Below are 21,269 nucleotides of genomic sequence, written 5' to 3'. Positions count from 1 at the left end.
ATGCCATAGATGCACAGCATATATAGACAGACACACAGAGGCTATTTAACATTCCAGCTTTTTCAATTATGAAGTAAGAGCGTTTGCAGATGACTGTGGCACTCCAGAACAGGAATAATCCTCTGACTTTAAACACCACACGTTGAATAGGAAAAAACAATCTTTTTAATCAAGATAAGTAAAAAAGCACCAAAGTAAAAAAGCACTTTAAAGAAATAGGGAAATGCAATTAGGTAAGAAGATAAGCAGGAACAAATTAGTCCAAGGAAGAGTTTAGCAACGTCCACAAAAACAAAGTCCACACATCTCCAATACAATCCAGAAAATCAGGAATACATTGATCCAAGGCTTGGGTAAAGCAATCATGAAATCCAGGAATCCAAAACCATGAACAAGAAATATCTTAGCATGAAACGTCAAAGCAGGGTTTCAAAGCAGGACGAGAACTTGGTGTGATTCTAAATGATGCTTCATCTGACTACACATCCCAAACCTGAGACTTTTATCCCCTCGTTGGCTATGTCACCAGCAGTCAGAAATTGGTTTCTCTTTACTTGAGGCTTTGTTATTGTTTTCTGTCGAAGCCTGGCAGAGCGCCTAAGCCTTTGCACAGCTCTCCTGTTTTGACTAAACTCTTATTATCTATCTCTTGGCTCGTTATCTACTCGCTCATTAATTTCTGCACGTACCAAGCTATTTTCATGTTCTCTCTCGTGAGAACTCTCTGGTAACAATTCAGAAAGCACACCATCATCCCCACACTCCTCAGGGGAAACTACATCTGCATCAGTATCACTGACCAAACCATTGCCATCTTGAAACTCATCTTGAACCTTATTACCATCATTCTCCATATTATTATTATTATTATTATTATTATTATTATTATCTTTATTTATACCCCGCAAAATCTCCCAAAGGACTCGATGTGGCTTACAAAGGCCAAGGCCGCTGACAACAGCAACATACAATACACAATAAACTCATAAGCAAATAATAAAACAGCAAGCAAAACAATACAACAATAAAACAATGACACCGTGACGCAATTAAAACCAAAGGCCGGGCCAAATGTAATGGACAAAATTTAAAAAGTGCTGTCGTGAGAGGTAATATGTCGAGGTATTTGGGGTGGGTGCAATGTGTAGATAATCCTGAATCTCTAGCAAGATGCATTAGGGACTTGAAACCAGGAGTTTCCTATTCTGGAAAGGCACACTGGAACAGCCAGGTCTTCGGGCGCTTCCTAAAGACAGCCAACGTTGGGGCTTGTCTAATGTCCTTGGAGAGAGAGTTCCAGAGTGGGGGGGCTACCACAGAGAAGGCCCTGTCCCTCGTCCCCACCAAACGCACCTGCGACGCAGGTGGGATCGAGAGCAGGGCCTCTCCAGATGATCGGAGGGAGCGTGCGGGTTCGTAAACGGAGATGCAGTCATGCAGGTATGCAGGCCCCAAACCATTTAGGGCTTTGTAGGTGAGCACCTGCACCTTGAATTGGGACCGGAAAATGAACGGCAGCCAATGGAGCTCCTTGAACAGGAGGGTTGACCTCTCTCTGTAAGGAGCACCAGTTAACATCCTGGCTGCCACCCGCTGGACTAGCTGAAATTTCTGAGCCGTTTTCAAGGGCAGCCCCACGTAGAGTGCATTACAGTAGTCCAGTCTAGAGGTGACCAAGGCATGGACCACCCCGGCCAGGTCAGCCTTTGCGAGGTAAGGTCGCAGTTGGCGCACGAGTCTCAATTGTGCAACAGCCCATGCAAAGCACCCTGATCCTGAAACACAATCACAGGCTGAACTCCAACAACGAGCTAGTTTGCATAGTTGAAAATCCCATTGATAACCTAGAAGAGTTTAGGAAATTATCCAGATTCAAAATTAATAAATCCAAAAAGAATATTTTGACGAAGAATCCAAAAATCAATCAACACCATCATTGCCAAGAGCAGGTTCTTTTGTAAAGGCTCTGGGGGTTCCGTTTCCTATCAAGAAATAACCCCAAAACTCTTTGCAGAACAACAGGGATAGTTCATAGCAGTATATTGCTGCTTGTAAAAATCCTTCCCTTGCTGCAGTTACTGTAAAGAGATGCAGCCAGGCCCATGGCCAAAATGCTGAGCTAGATTGGCATTAATAATGCCAGCATAATGAAGGTGGCCAGCAGAGTTAAATGAAAAGTGATACTTGTAAATGCATTATTAAATAGGTTCTGCATCCTTTACCAGGAAATAAATATGTATGCAAAAAAGGGCAAGCATAGCCTGGTGACATCAGTACCCGTTCTGTACTTATTCTATGGATAGGACCCCAGTGATTAGAGGATAACATACCTCAGGAGGTCAGAGCAGCCCGATTTGGGTTATGTCATATGCCTTGCAAGATCAATGTAGGATTTTGTCCAAACTTATGCATATTGCTATAGACCAGTGGTTCTCAACCTTCCTAATGCCGCGACCCCTTAATACACTTCCTCATGTTGTGGTGACCCCCAACCATAACCCTAACATTATGAATTGCCATGTAAATAATGATCTGCAGGATGTAATTTCATTCACTGGAGCAAATTTGGCACAAATACCCGGTATGCCCAAATCTGAATACTGGTGGGGTTGGCGGGGGGATTGCTTTTGCCATTTGGGAGTTGTAGTTGCTGGGATTTATAGTTAACCTGTAAACAAAGAGCATTCTGAGCCCCACCAACAATGGAATTGAACCAAAGTTGGCACACAGAACTCCCATGACCAACAGAAAATACTGGAAGGGTTTGGTGGGCATTGACCTTGAGTTTGGGAGTTGAAGTTCGCCTACATCCAGAGAGCACTCTAGACTCCAACAATGATGGATCTGGATCAAACTTGGCACGGATACTCCATATGCCCAAATGTGAACACTCGTGGGTTTTTTGGGAAAATAGACCTTGGGATTTGGAAGTTGTACTTACTGGGATTTATAGTTCACCTACAATCAAGGAGCGTTCTGAACCCCAACAATGATAGAATTGGGCCAAACTTCCCACACAGAGACCCCCATGACCAACAGAAAATACTGTGTTTTCTGATGGTCTTTTTAGCGACCCCTCTGACACACCTTCACAACCCCTCCAGGGGTCCCGACCCCCAGGTTGAGAAACTCTGCTATAAACAATATTATAATATCATAATATCATCATTACAAAAAGTGACAATATAATCAATGGCAGGCCAGTAACATCTGGTAAAGGGGGAAATAAAGAACTGCAATGGGGCCATGGTTTGTGTGAGTGGTACAGGGTTTCTTTTAAACTCGAGGGTGTTTTGATTGCAATTTTCCTGCTTCTTGGCAGGGGGTTGGACTGGATGGCCCATGAGGTCTCTTCCAACTCTATGATTCTATGATTCTAAGCCTGATAGAGGTCATTGTTCCTGTGAATCAAAGAGTCCTTTAACCGTGTACCACTCACACAAACATAAAACACTGAAAAATACAGCAGAAGAGACTTAAAAAGCCAAAAACCCAAAAAAAAATACATTACAACGCATGTGCAAAACCACATAGGTACACAAACGCACATATATACACATATACACAAATATATACAGAAATATATACACACATATATGCACACACAAAACACATACACAGAAAGTGGGGAGAGAGGGAGAGAAGGAAGGAGAGAAGGGGGGAAAGAAAGGTAGAGAAGGAAGGAAGGAGAGAAGGAAATAAAAAAGTGAAAGAGGGAAGGAAGGAGGGAAGGAACAAAAAAGAGAAAGAGGGGGAAAGGAAGGAAGGAAAGAGACAAGGAAGGATGGAACCAAAGAGCAAAGGAACCGCGACAAGAAACAGGTAGAGAAGGAAGAAAGAAGAAGGGAAAGAAAAAGAGGGAAGGAAAGAAAGAGGGAAGGAAGGAAGAAGAGAAGGAGGGAGAGAAAGAGGGAAAGAAGTAGGGAAGAAGAGAAGGAAAGAAAGAAAGGTAGAGAAGGAAGGAAGGAGAGAAGGAAATAAAAAAAGTGAAAGAGGGAAGGAAGGAGAGAAGGAACAAAAGAGAGAAAGAGGGAGGGAAGGGAGGAAAGATCCAAGGAAGGATGGAACCAAAGAGCAAAGGAAGCAAGAAAAGAAACAGAGAAGAAAGAAAGAAGAAGGGAAAGAAAAAGAAGGAAGGAAGGAGGGAAGGAAGGAAGGAAGGAGAGAACGAGGGAGAGAAGAAAAGAAAGAATGGTAGAGAAGGAAGGAAGGAGAGAAAGAAATAAAAAGAGTGAAAGAGGGAAGGAAGGCGAGAAGGAATGAAAGAGAGGAAGAGAGAGGGAAGGTAGAGAAGGAAGAAAGAAGAAGGGAAAGAAAAAGAGGGAAGGAAGGAAGGAGAGAAAGAGGGAAGGAAGGCAAGAAGGAATGAAAGAGAGGAAGAGAGAGGGAAGGTAGAGAAGGAAGAAAGAAGAAAGGAAAGAAAAAGAGAGAAGGAAGGAAGGAAGGAGAGAAAGAAAGAAAGAAAGAGGGAGGGAAGGTTGGCTACAGCAATGCATGGCAGGTACAGCTTTTTATATATATATATATATATATAAATATATATACACACACATACATATACATAATTGTCTTGATCTTTTTTCACCCTTTATGGTCTGTTTTTTCCTTCCTGCCGGTGGTGTGTCTTGGTAGGGAACCTAAGAAGAAGCCCTTAAATATCTCCCCTCCCAAACCTGCCCAAAGTTTGTTTGTTGTATCTACACAATTTCAGTGCTACTAATCCTATGTAAATTGTCCACCACTGCTGATGGCAAAGAGGAGATGAAAAGGCCAGCGACATTAACCATCATTAGAATAAGAATCATGTATTCCTCACAGGCGAGATGCACATAATTAGAAATTAGAAAAAGGTCAGATCTCGCCATTATCAACTCAATCAGCTGCTGAGTGCCACACAGTCAATTAATTCAGCATCTGTATTTTTTACAACCCTGTGCACGTATTCCGTCGGACTGTAACTCTTTATCCGGACAGATATACTGCTCAGCGAAGCGGGGACATAAAATGAGAGACCCCAAGCAAATGAGCTGAGATAATTGAGAGATTTATTTTACACACACTCTCTTTCTCACACACATACACACACACACACATGTATATGTCAAGTTTTCGTGTCTTTGCCCTTGAATGCTGACTTTCAGGGATGCAGCTGTTGGAAGAACATAGTGGCCTGGTAGAACCGGTTCCAAGCAAAAAAATTTTAATTATCGTCAATGGATAGTGCCACATATACATAAGTCGATCTCATGGTAGGACAGGTTTTGGAACAAAAAATATGGGTTTTGGTGTAACCTGTAGATAAGTTCGGGGTCATTCCACAGAGAGCAAAAGCATTAGTGCCACCTCAAGAGACCAGCTGTCCCTGTATACTGCCTTTCTTTTCCAAGCAGGCACTCAAAAAGTCCAGAAATTGCGCTGGGATGGAGAGAGTAAAATGGTTGGTGCTCCCTCTCTCTCTCTCTCTTTCAACTTGTTCACCCTCCTCCTCCTCCTCCTCTAATTTATTTATTTTATTTATTTACAGCTTTTATATTCCGCCCTTCTCACCCCGCAGGGGACTCAGGGCGGATTACAGTGTACACATATATTGCAAACATTCAATGCCAGTTTTTGACATACAACATATACAGACATAGACAGAGGCTATTTAACTTTTTTCTGGCCGCCAGGGGAGCTGTCGCTTTCATCGATGAAGCACTTCCGCATTCCCCGCATGCTTCCCCGCTGGAATGCTTTGCTGGAGTCTTCTTTATGGCCTCATAAATCAGTTAATTTAGCCTCCCCACACTTTAAGGTGGTACCTAATTTTCCTACCTGACAGATGCAACTGTCTTTTGGGTTGCAAAGGTCGACAACAGGCTACACACAATTGGTTGGAAACTCACTCCAACCCGGGCTGGCTTCGAACTCATGACCTTTTGGTCAGAGTGATCTTAATGCAGCTGACACTCAGCCAGTTGCGCCACAATCCCGGTGCTCCTCCTCCTCCTTCTCAACGGTCTGGAGAACAAGCCCTATGAGGAGCGGCTTAAGGAGCTGGGCATGTTTAACCTGAAGAAGAGAAGGCTGAGAGGAGATATGATAGCCATGTATAAATATGTGAAAGGAACCACTATAAGAGGACCACTATAAGAGGGTTTCATGATACCAGTTGCTCTCATTGCACCGGTGTAGTAACGGTGAGGCCGCAGGCCATATTGTAGTTCTTACGGACCACTGGCAGTCCACGAACCACAGGTTGGGAACAACTATTCTAGATCTTTACTTCCTCCCTTCTTCTCTTCCTCCATTCCTTCCTTCCTCCCTTCCTTCCTCCCTTCCCTCTCCCTTTTGTTCACAGCAATGACTCATAGAAGTGTTTTGCCAGCTCACATGAAAAAAAAAAATCCTCACCCAAGCTGCAACCGAAGTAGCCTTTGCAGTTTTTTTTTTTTTTTTTTTTTTTTTTGCAGCGGGAGGAAGGTGGTGGTGGAAGGGAACGCTCAACAGTGGCACCATAACTTTAATCTCACGAATCCTCATGGGGAGGTGTGGGAGCAGGAGGGATGTGCCCTCTGTTTGCCCCTGGATTGCTGTGCTTCTATTAACCTTTTCCTTGGTGTGTTTATCAACTATCCCCCTCCCCTCCTTTGTGCCCTTTTCTCCTGCTTTCTATGTGATTTGGTTAGGCAAGCTTTCACAGTCCATTCAGAGAAACAAATGCCGCTATAAACCAAATTTGGCTCAGTAGAGTTTTCCAGAGGTGCTTTTGCTATTTTTAAAGATCTACATCCACCAGCAAGGACCAAAAGTGGATCTATTCCTTTGTGTGCGAAGTCTAATGGCTGTTCTGCTGGACAGATCCCTGTGAACATTTAGTGTATTTGTATAGTCAAGGTAGCCACCCTGGGACTAATAGTTTGTAAAAGTGGCCACTAAAATTAGCAAGTTGAAAAGGTGCTTTGAAATTTAAAGACTCTTTGTGGCATTTCTTAAAAACTGATTTACTGCCCTGCAGTGTAATAGCTAGGATTATATATATTATTCAGGATCTTGAGCCAGGGCTGTAAAACATAAGGTTTCAGTTCCATGCATGGAATGTTTTATGTGTAAATTTTTGAACGTTTATGGGGTATATTTTACTGAGGCCAAGGCTTTGCTCAAGGGAGAGCTTACAGGCATGTTTCCACTCTCCGATCTTGTTAGGAAGAGTGGCCAGATGAGAATAAGACTTTTGCATAGAACACTTCTCAAAAGCACTCGAGGAATGAAATGTCATGTTTTGCAAATGGAGCTTCTGGTGCCTTTCAACCTGCTGATGTGATGGCAGGTTCCGGTGTTGGGCATTCACATTGGATGAGACATCAATGGAAAAGCATGGTACCCTACTACTCAAGTGAACTGTAAAACCTTGTGTTTGTAGGGCTACAGCCTGTGTTGGATGGGGTTACACTCCCCCTGAAGACACAGGTTTGCAGTTTGGGAGTGATCCTGGACTCATCGTTGACCTTGGAACCTCAAGTTTTGGCAGTGACCAGGGGAACATTTGCACAGTTAAAACTTGTGCACCAGCTGCACCCGTACCTTAGGAAGCCTGACTTGGCCATGGTAGTCCACGCTCTGGTCACATCCCGTATAGACTACTGTAATGCGCTCTACATGGGTTGCCTTTGAAGACTGTCCAGAAGCTTCAAATAGTCCAACGGATGGCAGCCAGATTGTTAACAGGAGTGGCAGTCAGGGAGCATACAATTCCTCTGCTGCAGCAGCTCCACTGCCAGTTTGTTACTGGGCACATCAGTGGTTCTCAACCTGTGGGTCCCCAGATGTTTTGGCCTTCAACTCCCAGAAATCCTAACAGCTGGTAAACTGGCTCGGATTTCTGAGAGTTGTATTATTATTATTATTATTATTATTATTATTATTATTAAACTTTATTTGTACCCCGCTAGCATCTCCCGAAGGACTCGATGCGGCTTACAAAGGCCAAGGCCTCAAACAACAACAACAGACAATAACAATACAATGCAAGCAAATTAAAAACATAAGCAATAACAACAACAAAACATTACACTATTACGCAATAAAACCAGGGCCGGGCCAATGAAGGGTACAGGTTAAAAAAGTGCTGGGTGTAAGAGGTGATACGTTGGGATTCTGGGCAAGTGCAATGTGCAGAGAGTCTTAAGCTCTAATAAAGTGCTTCTGGGACGTAGTGCTGGAGGTTATCCTATTCAGGAAAGGCACATCGGAATAGCCAGGTCTTCAAGTTCTTCCTAAAGACTGCCAACATGGGTGCTAGTCTAATGTCTTTGGGGAGGATGTTCCAAAGTCGGGGGCAACCACAGAGAAGGCCCTGTCCCTCGTCCCCACCAAACGAGCCTGCGACGCAGGTGGAATCGTGAGCAGGGCCTCTCCGGATGAATGGAGGGAGCGCGTGGGTTCATATACGGAGATGCGGTCACGCAGTTGTAGGCCAAAACACCTGGGGACCCACTGCCCTAAATGGTCCTGGCCCAATTTACCTGTCCGAACGCATCTCCCCTTATGAACCTTCTAGGACTTTAAGATCTTCCAGGGAGGACCTGCTCTCAATCCCGCCTTCATCACAAGTACATTTGGCGGGGACGAGAGACAGGGCCTTCTTGGCGGTGACCCCTCGGTTATGGAATGCCCTCCCTAAGGAGATTAGATTTGCTCCCTCACTCTTAACATTTCAGAGACAAGTTAAGACATGGTTATATGACCAAGCATTTATAAATGCAGAGTAACTAACATAGGAAATGGAATCACTCGGCAGTGGAACTTGGACAACGTTATTTAACTAGGAGACACTGATAATAATGATGTTGATTTTTATTGTTTTTATTGCTGCTATTGTAGTTTCATACTGTTTTAATGTTCAATTTGTATTTTGTTGTTATGTGTACTGACTTGTAAACCACCTTGAGTCGCCGATAAGGCTGAGAAAAGCGGTATACAAGTATAGTAAATAAATAAATGTGTGCACTCTTTTGCATGCCAAAAGAGGGGGAAATACTTTTCAACGTTTACGCTTTCTAGATGTGGCTTGATGTTTGCTCTTTATTTAATCATCTCTAGATGGTGAAAGCCATTCAGGTCCTGAGGATTCATCTACTGGAATTAGAGAAGGTGAATGAATTGTGCAAAGACTTTTGTAATCGTTATATCACCTGCCTCAAAACTAAGATGCACAGCGACAACCTACTCAGGAACGACCTTGGAGGGCCTTACTCCCCAAACCAGTCCTCCATCAACCTACACACACAGGTAATGCTTGGAACATCTTGAGTGTAACTTAGTTCCTTGGAAAGAAATGAGCTTTTCTTCAAATATTTTCATATTCCCATCTAAAGGGGGATTATATGACTTCTTTGTTTTTTTGTAGTATGTTCATTTTGTTTGTGGACTAGCCAAAATTGTAGTGTAAATGGGGAGTCTCGGGACTGATATATTGTATGTGCTTTCTGATGTTTGCTTTTTAAACGTTTGGGTTTTGATCACAGAAATGTGTGCATGTGTTATTGAGAAATTTAAAACAGCAGTGGATAGTGAGATCCAAACCACTGTGGGTTAAGCCTGGTGAGAAAAAGAAGCCAATATTCCAGAATAAATCTCACCAAGTTGAAGCAGAAGCCACCGAGGTATATATTTAATTTCAGCTGAAAAGGATGCCAGCCTGTGGTAATCCGCCCCAAAATGCACTAAGATACACTATAGTAATGTTCCTCAACCTGGGGGTTAGGACCCCTGGAGGGGTCGCAAGAGGGTGGGGTTTAGAATACTCTTTGAATGTAGGTAAACTATAAATCTCAGCAACCACATCTCCCAAATGTCAAGGTCTATTTCCCCCAAACTCCACCTATTGAGTATTTGTGCCAAGTTTGGTTGAGACTGACATTGTTTGAGTCCACAGTGCTCTCTGGTTGCAGATGAACTACAACTCCAAAACTCAAGGTCAATGCCCACCAAACCCTTCCAGTATTTTCTGTTGGTCATGGGAGTTCTGTGTGCCAAGTTTGGTTCAATTCCATTGTTGGTGGAGTTCAGAATGCTCTTTGATTATAGGTGAACTACACATCCCAGCAACCACAACTCCCAAATGACAAAATCAATCCCCCGCTCAACCCCACCAGTATTTCAATTTGGGTACATGGGATATTTGTGCCAAATTTGGTCCAGTGAATGAAAATACATCATGCATATCAGATATTTACATTACGATTCATAACAGCAGCAAAATTAGTTATGAAGTAGCAACAAAAATAAAAAAAATGGAGGTAAACACAACATGAGGAACTGTATTAAGGGGCCGTGGCATTAAGAAGGTTGAGAACCACTGCTCTACTGGAAGTCTGGTCCCCATGGGTTGGGAGGGTTTACATACAGATTGTGGTACATAAGGCTTCCAAGGGTCTCCTATCTACTTGGGTCCTCCTATGGGGAAGAAAAATATTAAATTATCTTTTATCAGGAGGGGAGTCATCCTTGACTACACATGTACCTATGTGTCTGTGTCAAAATCTTAAGAGAGATCAAGAACTCTGTCTGCAATCAGATGGATACATTGGGAAAAAATTCAGTGGAACATGAGGGGAAACTAAATGAGATTACGATCCAGCTGCAGCATTTCCGTCCTTTTATTTATTCCAAGTTTCCTTTTCTACTGGATGTTGTCTTGTGATGTGAGATGCAAGATCACAGCACAAAGCGCCTTCCATCTCACCCTGTGCCAAAAAGATAAACTGATTTTTTTTAAAAATAGCCTCACTGAAAATGCTAAACAGCTCTCCTTATAATAAAACCTTTTCTGTGATGTTTTGGTTAAGACCTACTTTTTATGTGGATTCCAAATAGAAAGGGAAATTACTTTTTAGCATTATGTCCCCGATCCCTGGAGACAAAAAATAAATCTCTCTTACACCTTGCTGCCAAGAAGAAGATTGTTTTGGAGGTAGTAAGAAACACACACCAAACTTACCTTTCAGCCACCTCTGTTCCCATGACAAAAAAAAGATGGCACATTGAAATTATAGTTTGGAAAGAGGAAGATAATTTCTTTAGCTCCAAGCAGCCACAACAAAAAAACATCTCCACTGATCCTTTCATGGAACTGTCTGTCTCTACTACGCCATTTGGACACTTCTACTACAACTAAAAATTGTTGCTGTTGTCCTTTCCTTTATTTTGTAGGGCCCTTCCAGACAGGCCCTATATCCCAGGACCTGATTCCAGGTTTTCTGTTTATCCCAGATTATTTATTTATTTATTTCATTTATATAACGCTTTTCTCAGCCCTTGGGCAACTCAAAGCGGTTAACAATAGCAACATTCAATGCTCAACGTCATAAAAAGAGTTAAAAAGCAGTTAAAAACAATGATATAATAAACAATCAGTTAAACATAACTATAACATCTCATTGGTCCATTATCTGGCAGTACGGACTCATACAATCCAGTTTAAAGCAGAAAACCTGGGATGAGATATAAGGCCTGTCCGGAAGGGTCCATAGACTTAAGAACCTGTCACATTGTCAGGGCTCTACCTTGTTTAGGTAGAGATGAATCAAAACTCCTAGTTAAAACAAACAGTTTAATTAAAACAGCACTTACTTACTGGCTGTTTTTATAGTCCAAAATCAATCAGACCTGCCCTGGAAGTCTTTAAAACAACGACTGTGAGAACCGTTCAGCAGTGGAACTCTATGCCCCAGAGTGTGATGGGAAGTTTGGCCCAATTATATCATTGGTAGGGTTCAGAACGCTCTTTGATTGTAGGTGAATTATACATCCCAGCAACAACAACTCCCAAATGTCAAGGTGTATTTTCCCTAAACTCCACCAGTGTTCACATTTGGGCATATTAAGGATTTGTGCCAAGTTTGGTTACAATCCATCATTGATTGAGTCCACAGTGTTCACTGGATGTAGGTGAACTACAACTCCAAAACTCAAGGTCAATGCCAATAATAGTAATAATAATAATAATAATCATCATCATCATCATCCTTATTTATACCCCACCACCATCTCCCCAAAGGGGACTCGAGGCGGCTTACATAAGTCCAAGCCCAGTAGTGCAATTACAATAAAATAACACAAAAGCATAAAACAAACATTGCAATAAAATAAATAGAGCATAAAAATACAATAAAGAATGCAAAAATAATACAGTGAAAAATCAGACACAATCACAATGAGCAGGCCACATGTGCAAGGTAATGATAAAAATTCAGGATGAGATAGAAATAAAACAGATACCAAACCCTTCCAGTATTTTCTGTTGGTCATGGGAGTACTGTGTACCAAGGTTGGTTCAATTCCATTATTGCTGGAGTTCAGAATGCTATAAATCCCAGCAACTATAACTCCCAAATGACAATATCAATCCCTCCCAACCCCATCAGTATTCAAATTTGGCTGTATAGAGTATTTGTGCCAAATTTGGTTCAGTGAATGAAAATACATCCTGATATCAGATATTTACATTACAATTCATAACAGTAGTAAAATTACATGAACCAGACTAGACACAGCATATTATTTGAGAACACAGAAATGCTGGACCACACCAACAACCACCATGTCAGACTACACAGAGAAGCCATTGAAATCCACAAGCATGTGGACAATTTCAACAGAAAGGAAGAGACCGATCGAAAGGTTGCAGGTTCGATTCCGGGGAGCGGCGTGAGCTTCCGCTGTCAGCCCTAGCTTCTGCCAACCTCGCAGTTCGAAAACATGTAAATGTGAGTAGATCAATAGGTACCGCTCTGGCAGGAAGGTAACGGCGCTCCATGAAGTCATGCCGGCCATGTCTACGGACAACGCTGGCTCTTCGGCTTAGAAATGGAGATGAGCACCAACCCCCAGAGTCAGACATGACTGGACTTCATGTCAGGGGAATACCTTTACCTATCATATCTCCTCTCAGCCTTCTCTTCTTCAGGCTAAACATGCCCAGTTCCTTAAGCTGCTCCTCATAGGGCTTGTTCTCCAGACCCTTCAAACTCCTAAGTCAAGGTATCACTACAGCTATTATTCCCAGTTACCAATCGAAATCAGGACTGTGATGCTAGAGGAAGAATACAAACAGAGGCACTTAAGAGAACCAATTTGACTTAGGTTGGTGAATCTCAACCTGTAAAGAGGAGGGATTATGGTCCACAGGGAATTTCCATCTTGATCTGATGACAGGGCCAGCGACTTTTGTCAATTTGTACACACACGACAGGAGATTCGAATCCTGGATTATCCACCGGACCCTCATGTGACCCTCCAGACGTTGCCATCTTTGTATTAGTCACATTGACACTTGATCGGATGTTTTGATACTTGAAAAGATCAATTTGCGCCATTACGAGTCGTGCCCTTCAGCATTAATGCCGATTTGAAGCGATGCGCTTGGGTATATGAAAGAGAAGGGAGGCATCCAGAAAAGTTTCCCATTAAAGCTCCTCCATCACCTGATTTCCAGTCACAAAGCCTCAGTGTCGACATCGATAGCAACAAAGCGCTTACAACATCTTCTAGCAGTCATTTGTTAGCAACGTGGAAGCAACTGGCAGAAAACATGGACTGGATGGCCCATGAGGTCTCTTCCATCTCTTTGATTCTATGACTCTATGACCGTGAAAATGAACAAAATCTGGCTACCAGTATTAAAAAAAACTCTAAAATTACAACAGCAAAACAGCAGAGAGGAAACAACCAGGCACATCTTAACACCTCTCAACAAAAGATTTTCCCAGGCTCAGCCAGGCCTTCAAATGCTAATGAAGGTGGTCAGTTGAAACATCCACACCTAGCTCCAGCAGAGAAGAGCTCTTTGCCCCACCCCAACCATTCCACAGATATATACCCATTGTCCTAATTCCAACAGACCTCACTACCTCTGAGGATGCTTGCCATAGATGCAGGCGAAATGTCAGGAGAAATGCCTCTAGAACATGGCCCTAGAGCCCGAAAAAACCCACAAGAACCTAGTGATTCCAGCCATGAAAGCCTTCGACAATACATCCTTCTTTCTCTTGGCTGAAACATGTCATGTGAAGGCCATGGTGCCCAAATGCAGAGTTTCCCAACAGGAGAATTCAAGAGGTTTTAAAAGTTTATTTCCCATTTCCCTTTACTGGAATATCTAAATCACTTAATCATTGATCTTTTTTCTTTCTTTTTTTTTAAAGCCAGCCTCTGCATGTTTTCAAATATTCTCTCGAAATGGACTTGCTATTCCTTTACTGCTTTATTGTAGTTTCCCTTATGATCAAAATTAGCAAGAAACTTGCATAAAGGAGAACAATAATTGCTCAACGAGCATCGTTTGTAATTTATTAGTTTCTATTATTGCGAGTCGCCATAGCAACGCCTCGCATCCCGGGTGATGAGAGAGATGTTAGATATGAGCCGACGAGGCTCCAAGTCCCAGCAAATGGAGATGCACATTTTTATCAGTAATTTTCATGAAAATAATATGTGGAGGAGTTAATGAGATGGAAAGCCGTCCTGTGGCTATTGTGAATTTTTTTAAAGTGTTGATCTAATTAGAATGCGTCGGTCAGGAAAAGTAATGAGGATTTAGCGCCTCACAAAGATGTGAGGATCATATCAGAAAATTAGCACCAGTCTTTGGAAATAATCAGGCCCTTAGAGAGGCCGGAAACCCCTCCTTCCCTCAACCTGGCATTTTGCAAGGAATTCTTCTGCTGAAGAGGGAGAGCTCCACTCTTTTACTTTTGGGGCCGCTCCGATGACACGTTTCGCCAACTGTTGGGGAGAAGTTCACACGTTTTGGCTAAAATTAGTTGAGCATGTTGTTGGCTCCTGCAAAGGTGTTGTTCTGGAAGGCTGAGTGGAAGCATCATATGTCACTATAACCAAGAAACAAACACTCAACTATATTTTCTGCATTCAGTTTCACTAAAGATGCATCTACACTGCAGAATTGAGCCACGATGGTGCAATGGGTCAAACCCTTATTTATTTATTTACTAGCCGTCCCCTGCCACGCGTTGCTATGGCCCAGTCTGTTTATATGTGTTTCATGTGTGCATATATTTGTGTATTTGTGTGTCTGCGCATATATATGTGCTTTTGCGCATGCATTGTAATGCATTTTTTGGTTTTTGGCTTTTAAAGTCCCTTCAGCTGTGTTTTTCGGTGTTTTTATGAGTGATAATAATAATAATATAATAATAACACTTTATTTGTACCCCGCTACCATCTCCCCAAGGGACTCGGTGTGGCTTACATGAGGCCGAGCCCAAAACACAACAATACAAGCAATAATAACAACAATACAAGCAATTAAAAAACATAGACCATAAAATATTGGAAATAATGCTGGGACATGATAATAATGCTCGACTCTGGAACTCACTCCCTAAAAACATCAGACAAACCCCAACTCTGGCAGTCTTCAGGAGGAGGTTGAAGGCATGGTTGTTCCAGTGTGCCTTCCCGGAATAATGATCCCATAGCACTTTGTCCTCCAAAGCACTTTACATTTTTTAGGTCTGCTCGTTTGTCCTTCCACAAATGCCACTATCACCTTTTCGTCCATGTCCCAGCATTATTTCCAATTTTAACTCTACATTTGGCCTTCCCACTGTTTTTAACTGTGTGTTGTCTTATTGATAATGTTGTATATTTTATTGCCTATGTTTTTATTTTAATTGCTTGTATTGTTGTCATTATTGCTTGTATTGTTGTGTTCGGGCTCGGCCTCATGTAAGCCGCACCGAGTCCCATGGAGAGATGGTAGCGGGGTACAAATAAAGTGTTGTTATTATTATTATTATTATTATTATTATTATTATTAAACTGCTGAGCTGTGGAACTTGCTGACCGAAAGGTTGGCGGTTCGAATCTGTGTAGCAGGGTGAGCTCCTGTCGTTAGCCCCAGCTTTTGCCAACCTAGCAGTTCGAAAACATGCAAATGTGAGTAGATTAATAGCTACCGCTCCAACAGGAAGGTAACAGCACTCCATGCAGTCATGCTGGCTACATGACTTTGGAGATGTCTGTGGACAACGCCTGCTCTGGTTTAGAAATGGAGATGAGCAGCATCACCCAGAGTCGGACTCAACTAGACTAAAATGTCAAGGGGAAACCTTTACTTAAGAATATGTGCATTTTATATGCTGAGAGAACTCAGACAAGGACCCTTTATACAGTACTACCCCTATATCCATGTGGGATCTTTTCCTGGACTCACAGTGGAAATACAGAACTCAGTGGACAGGCAGTTAATGCCAACCCAATCTACTTGTGTTCATTTTCAAAAACTGCATTGGTTTGAAGGACAGAAACCTGACTAGTTGTTAGAACATTCATTGAGAAACTTCCTAATAGTCGAAGCTGACTTCTTCAGAAAGAATGGGCTCTTGTTCACTGAGAGCATTTAAGTAATAGCAGGATGGCCATCTGTCAGGGATGCTGTAATTGCATACTGCATTGTTTCTGCTGCACTTAACAGCAGGTATATTAGGGGACCCCACAATCCAGCTAGCTTTGTGAAGATGGATGTGCCACTTTTCTATGACAGAAAAAGTTTGTCATAACAGAAGCCCTTTGAAGTGAATCACAGAAACTTTATTTACATATATATGTGTGTGTGTGTAATGTAATATTCGTTTGTGGGATTAACATAACTCAAAAACCACTGAAACAGTTGACACCAAATTTGGACACAATACAACTCTCAGGCCAGCGAGTGACCATAGCTCATAAAAACACTGGAAAACACAACGGAAGAGATTTTAAAAGCCAAAAAATAAAAAAATGCATTAGAATGCATGCGCAAAACCACATATACATACACAAACAGATACACAAATATATACACACAAATTTACACAGACTGGGCCACTGCAACGCGTGGCAGGAGATGACTAGTATGTATGTGTGTGTGTGTGTGTATATATATATAACTGTGATATTATGTGGTAAATTTGTGTATTGTATAGTGTATTGTATGTTGTAATTGTTAGGCATCGAATTGTGCCTTTTGTAAGCCGCCCTGAGTCCCCCCTAGAGGGTTGAGAAGGGCGGGGTAAAAGCACTCCAAATAAATAAATAATAATAATAATAATAATAATAATAATAATGTATATATATGTACTGTTCGTTTGTGGGATTAACATAACTCAAAAACCACTGGACGAAGTGACAACAAATTTGGACACAATACACCTATCAGGCCAACAAGTGACCATCACTCATAAAAACACTGAAAAACACAGCAAAAGAGACTTCAAAAGCAAAAAATATACATTACTACACATACACAAAACCACATATATACACATATACACAAATATATACACCTGTTGTTGTTGTTCATTTGTTCAGTCATTTCCGACTCTTCGTGACCTCATGGACCAGCCCACGCCAGAGCTCCCTGTCAGCTGTCACCACCCCCAGCTTCTTTAAGGTCAATCCAGTCACTTCAAGGATGCCATACATCCATCTTGCCCTTGGTCGGCCCCTCTTCCCTTTTCCTTCCATTTTCCCCAGCATCATTGTCTTCTCTAGCACACACATGTATATACATATATACACACACAAACACATATACACAGATTGGGCCACAGCAACACGTGGCAGGGGACAGCTAGTATGTGTTTGTGTGTGTATTTGTATGTGTATATGTGTGTGCGTGTGTATGTGCGTGTGTGTGTACATTTTTCATCCACAGAATCCCAGCCAGTGGCCATGCTTACTGAAGATTTTAGGTGTTATAATACAGAAAAATAAGTTTTCTAAACTTTGGAATATATACTGATTTTGGATAGAAGTTTATCTTGCAATCCCAACACAAGTGCATGCAGCGAATGCATTGGGAGAGTCTTGCACATTGATGTTCAAATAATGAGAGCTTGGGAACACCTGGCAATTTAGTGTCCAAGCTTCATAGTTCAGTCTTTCTCTCTCCTCATCATTCAAAATCCCAGTGCTGAAGAGGTCACCGGGCATGTATTTGATCATTAAAAGTTCAGAAATGTTAATTATTCCCTCTCAAAACCACATGACCTTTCAAAGATACTCCCAGTGATGGGTGCTGAGCAAATGCTTATAATAATGAGAAGCCGTAGTTTCACTCCCAAGAGACCAGCAGCTTAGCACTTCCAGCTGCCTGTTCTGGCCTCCTTATCTCTCTCATTGTGCAGCTCAGATGATAGTATTCTAAAGAGAAAAGTAAATTTATTGTTGCAATAGATCAACAACATTTTTTTTGCTCTAAACAATGCTAAAATCCCCTTTCCCACTCTCAGGAGTAGTCTGAACATAGTCATAGCTGGACACCTATGGCAAGATCATGCTCCAGTAGGCCCACTGGCAAGGCCCATCTGACATCCGCCGGGAAATAGCAGCCAATAGTGAAAGGACCAAGGCAGAGACATCTCCAGCTCATCCCCTGTTTGGGTATCAGCCAGCACGCCAACGACTTAAATCTAGACATAGTTTTCTAAGATCTACAGAGACACTCGCTGGAACACCTCAACAAGCAAGAGTTCAAAAGTGGCAGGCTCAAACCCAGCACCTCAACCAATGGTTGATACCAAATGAGAGACTCCCTCCTGAGCACACAGAAGACTGGGCGACTTGGAAGGCATTGAACAGACTGCGCTCTGGCACCACGAGATGCAGAGCCAACCTTCAGAAATGGGGCTACAAAGTGGAATCCACGACATGCGAGTGTGGAGAAGAGCAAACCACTGACCACCTGCTGCAATGCAACCTGAGCCCTGCCACATGCACAATGGAGGACCTTCTTGCAGCAACACTGGAAGCACTCCAAGTGGCCAGATACTGGTCAAAGGACATTTAACCAGCTACCAAACTCACAAGTTGTGTATTTTTTCTGTTTGTTTGCTTTGTTCTGTTATCAATGTAATATAATGGACTGGATGCTCTGACACGACAAATAAATAAATAAATAAATAAATAATACTGGCAAGGCCACTGGCAGACTTCTTCTTCATTGACTTCTGTCCACCTGGATAATGCCTATAGTGAGAAAAATAAGAAGCGTTAGTTGCTTTTTCATTCTATCTGCCGTGGTGGCGCAATGGGTTAAACCCATGTGCCAGCTCAACTGCTGACCTGAAGGTCGGTGGTTCAAATCTGCAAGACAGGGTGAGTTCCCATTTGTCAGCTCTAGCTTCCCATGCAGGGATATGAGAGAAGCCTCCCACAGAATTGCAAAACATCTGGACTTTAAGCTCTATGAAGAGCGGCTTAAAGAGCTGGGCATGTTTCGCCTGAAGAAGAGAAGGCTGGGAGGAGACGTGATAGCCATGTATAAATATGTGAGATGAATCATAGGAGGAAGGAGCAAGATTGTTTTCTGCTGCCCTGGAGACTAGGACACAATGGAACAATGGCTTCAAACTACAAGAAAGGAGATTCCACCTGAACTTGAGGAAGAACTTCCTGATTGTGAGAGCTGTTCAGCACTGGAACTCACTGCCCCAGAGTGTGGTGGAGGCTCCTTCTTTGGAAGCTTTTAAACAGAGGCTGGATGGCCATCTGTCAGGGGTGCTTTCAATGCAATTTTCCTGCTTCTTGGCAGAATGGGGCTGGACTGGATGGCCCATGAGGTCTCTTCCAATTCTATGATTCTATGGGCAATGTCCCTGCAGATAACCAATTATCTCACACCAGAAATGACTTGCAGTTTTTCAAGTAGCTTCTGACATGATTAAAAAAATTCTATCTGCATTATGCTGGTATAGCAGTTTGATATCACTTGACCATCTGGGTCCCATCCTGGAATTTGTAATGAGGTTTCACCCTTAGAATTCTCTGCAAGAAATGCTGTAGTTCATAGCTTCTGCCATTACTTTGCAGTTAAAGTGGCATCAGACTATTACAGATGTGCAGTGAAGACACATTTCAACACTCTGCCTCACAAGGAAGAAAGTGCTAACAAGGATAGGAACCCTGAGCTTATTTGCTTGTTCTTACTGAAAGATGGAATAAAAATATTTTAATAATACTAACAACAACAATGGTATTCGCCATAGTAACCTATGGATGTGAGAGCTAGACGATAGGGAAGGCTGAGCAAAGGAAGAGAGATGTTTTTGAATTGTGGTGTTGGAGGAAAGTTCTGAGAGTGCTTTGGACAGCGAGAAGATCCAACCAGTCCATACTTCAGGAAATAAATCCTGACTGCTCATTGTAGGGAAGGATATTAGAGGCAAAGATGAAGTATTTTGGCCACGTAATGAGAAGGCTGGAAAGCTTAGAGAAGACAATTACACTGGGGAAAAGCGAAGGAAAAAGGAAGAGGGTCCGACCAAGGGCTAGATAGGTGGATGGCCTCCTCGAAGTTACTGGCTTGACCTTGGAGGAGCTGGGGGTGGCCACGTTCAACAGGGAGCTCTGGCATGGGCTCGTCCATGAGGTCACAAAGAGTCAGAAGCGACTGAACAACAACAACAACAACAACTTGGCTTTTCTCCAGTTCAGGACTCACAGCCACTTAAGAACAGTTCTTCCCTTGTGTTCACGCATCCTAGTGTTTCAGGAAATAAAACTGCACAGAAATACCTGTGTTTTCTTTGACACAAGGTATTTATGCAAAAGAAATCCAGATTATTTTCAGGTAACCATATATGAGTCTTTTTTTGTGTGCAAGATTACTGTTTTCTATGCAAAACCGAATAATCTTGCAAGGAAGCACCGATCTTGCTTAAGGTGGAGGATTTCATGATGTGGGTCTTCTGACAGATCTTTCTCATGTATATTTACATGTTTTGCTGCTGTTGTGGTAAGTCTGCAATCAAATTGCTTTCTGTCTCTGTTCATGTCACTTAACTGGCCAACCCATCACCTTGGCCACCTTAATCTAGGTTAGAGCCCTGTCAGCTTGTAAAGGTGTGTGTGTGTATTCACTAGCTGTACCCGCCATGCGTTGCTGTGGCCAACCTTCCCTCCCTCTTTCTCCCCTTCCTTCGCTCTTTGCTTCCATTCATCTTTCCTTCTCTCTTTCCTTCTTTTCTTCCCTCCCTCTTTCCTCCCTTCCCTTTTTTCTTTCCTTCTCTCCTTCCTTCTCTACCTCTTTCCTTCCTCTCTTTTTCTTTTCCTTCCTTCTCTTTCCTTCTTTCCTTCTCTCCCTCTTTCCTTCCTTCCCTTTTTTCCTTCTCTCCTTCCTTCTCTACCTCTTTCCTCCCTCTCTTTTTCTTTTCCTTACCCTTTCTCTCCTTTCTTCCTTCTCTACCGCTTTCCTTCACTATTTGCTTCCATGCTTCTTTCTCTCC

The 21,269-nt window shown here is 42.4% G+C and overlaps 1 protein-coding gene across 2 annotated transcripts in view; it reads left to right on the top strand.

The window, feature by feature from the left end:
* The window catches only part of PKNOX2 (PBX/knotted 1 homeobox 2), a 475,342-nt gene that overhangs the window by 393,002 nt on the left and 61,071 nt on the right, over positions 1-21,269 (top strand). For both annotated transcript variants that reach the window (XM_060786950.2, XM_060786949.2), the window contains one exon: positions 9,082-9,270. In XM_060786950.2, coding sequence (XP_060642933.1) covers positions 9,082-9,270 — 189 coding nt within the window. The remainder of the gene's footprint in view (positions 1-9,081; positions 9,271-21,269) is intronic.

The sequence above is a fragment of the Anolis sagrei genome, chromosome 7 (assembly GCF_037176765.1).
Source record: "Anolis sagrei isolate rAnoSag1 chromosome 7, rAnoSag1.mat, whole genome shotgun sequence".
NCBI classification, from domain to species: domain Eukaryota; kingdom Metazoa; phylum Chordata; class Lepidosauria; order Squamata; family Dactyloidae; genus Anolis; species Anolis sagrei.
The sequence above is the reverse complement of the archived record's forward strand: the minus strand, read 5'-3'. Positions and strand labels throughout refer to the sequence as shown.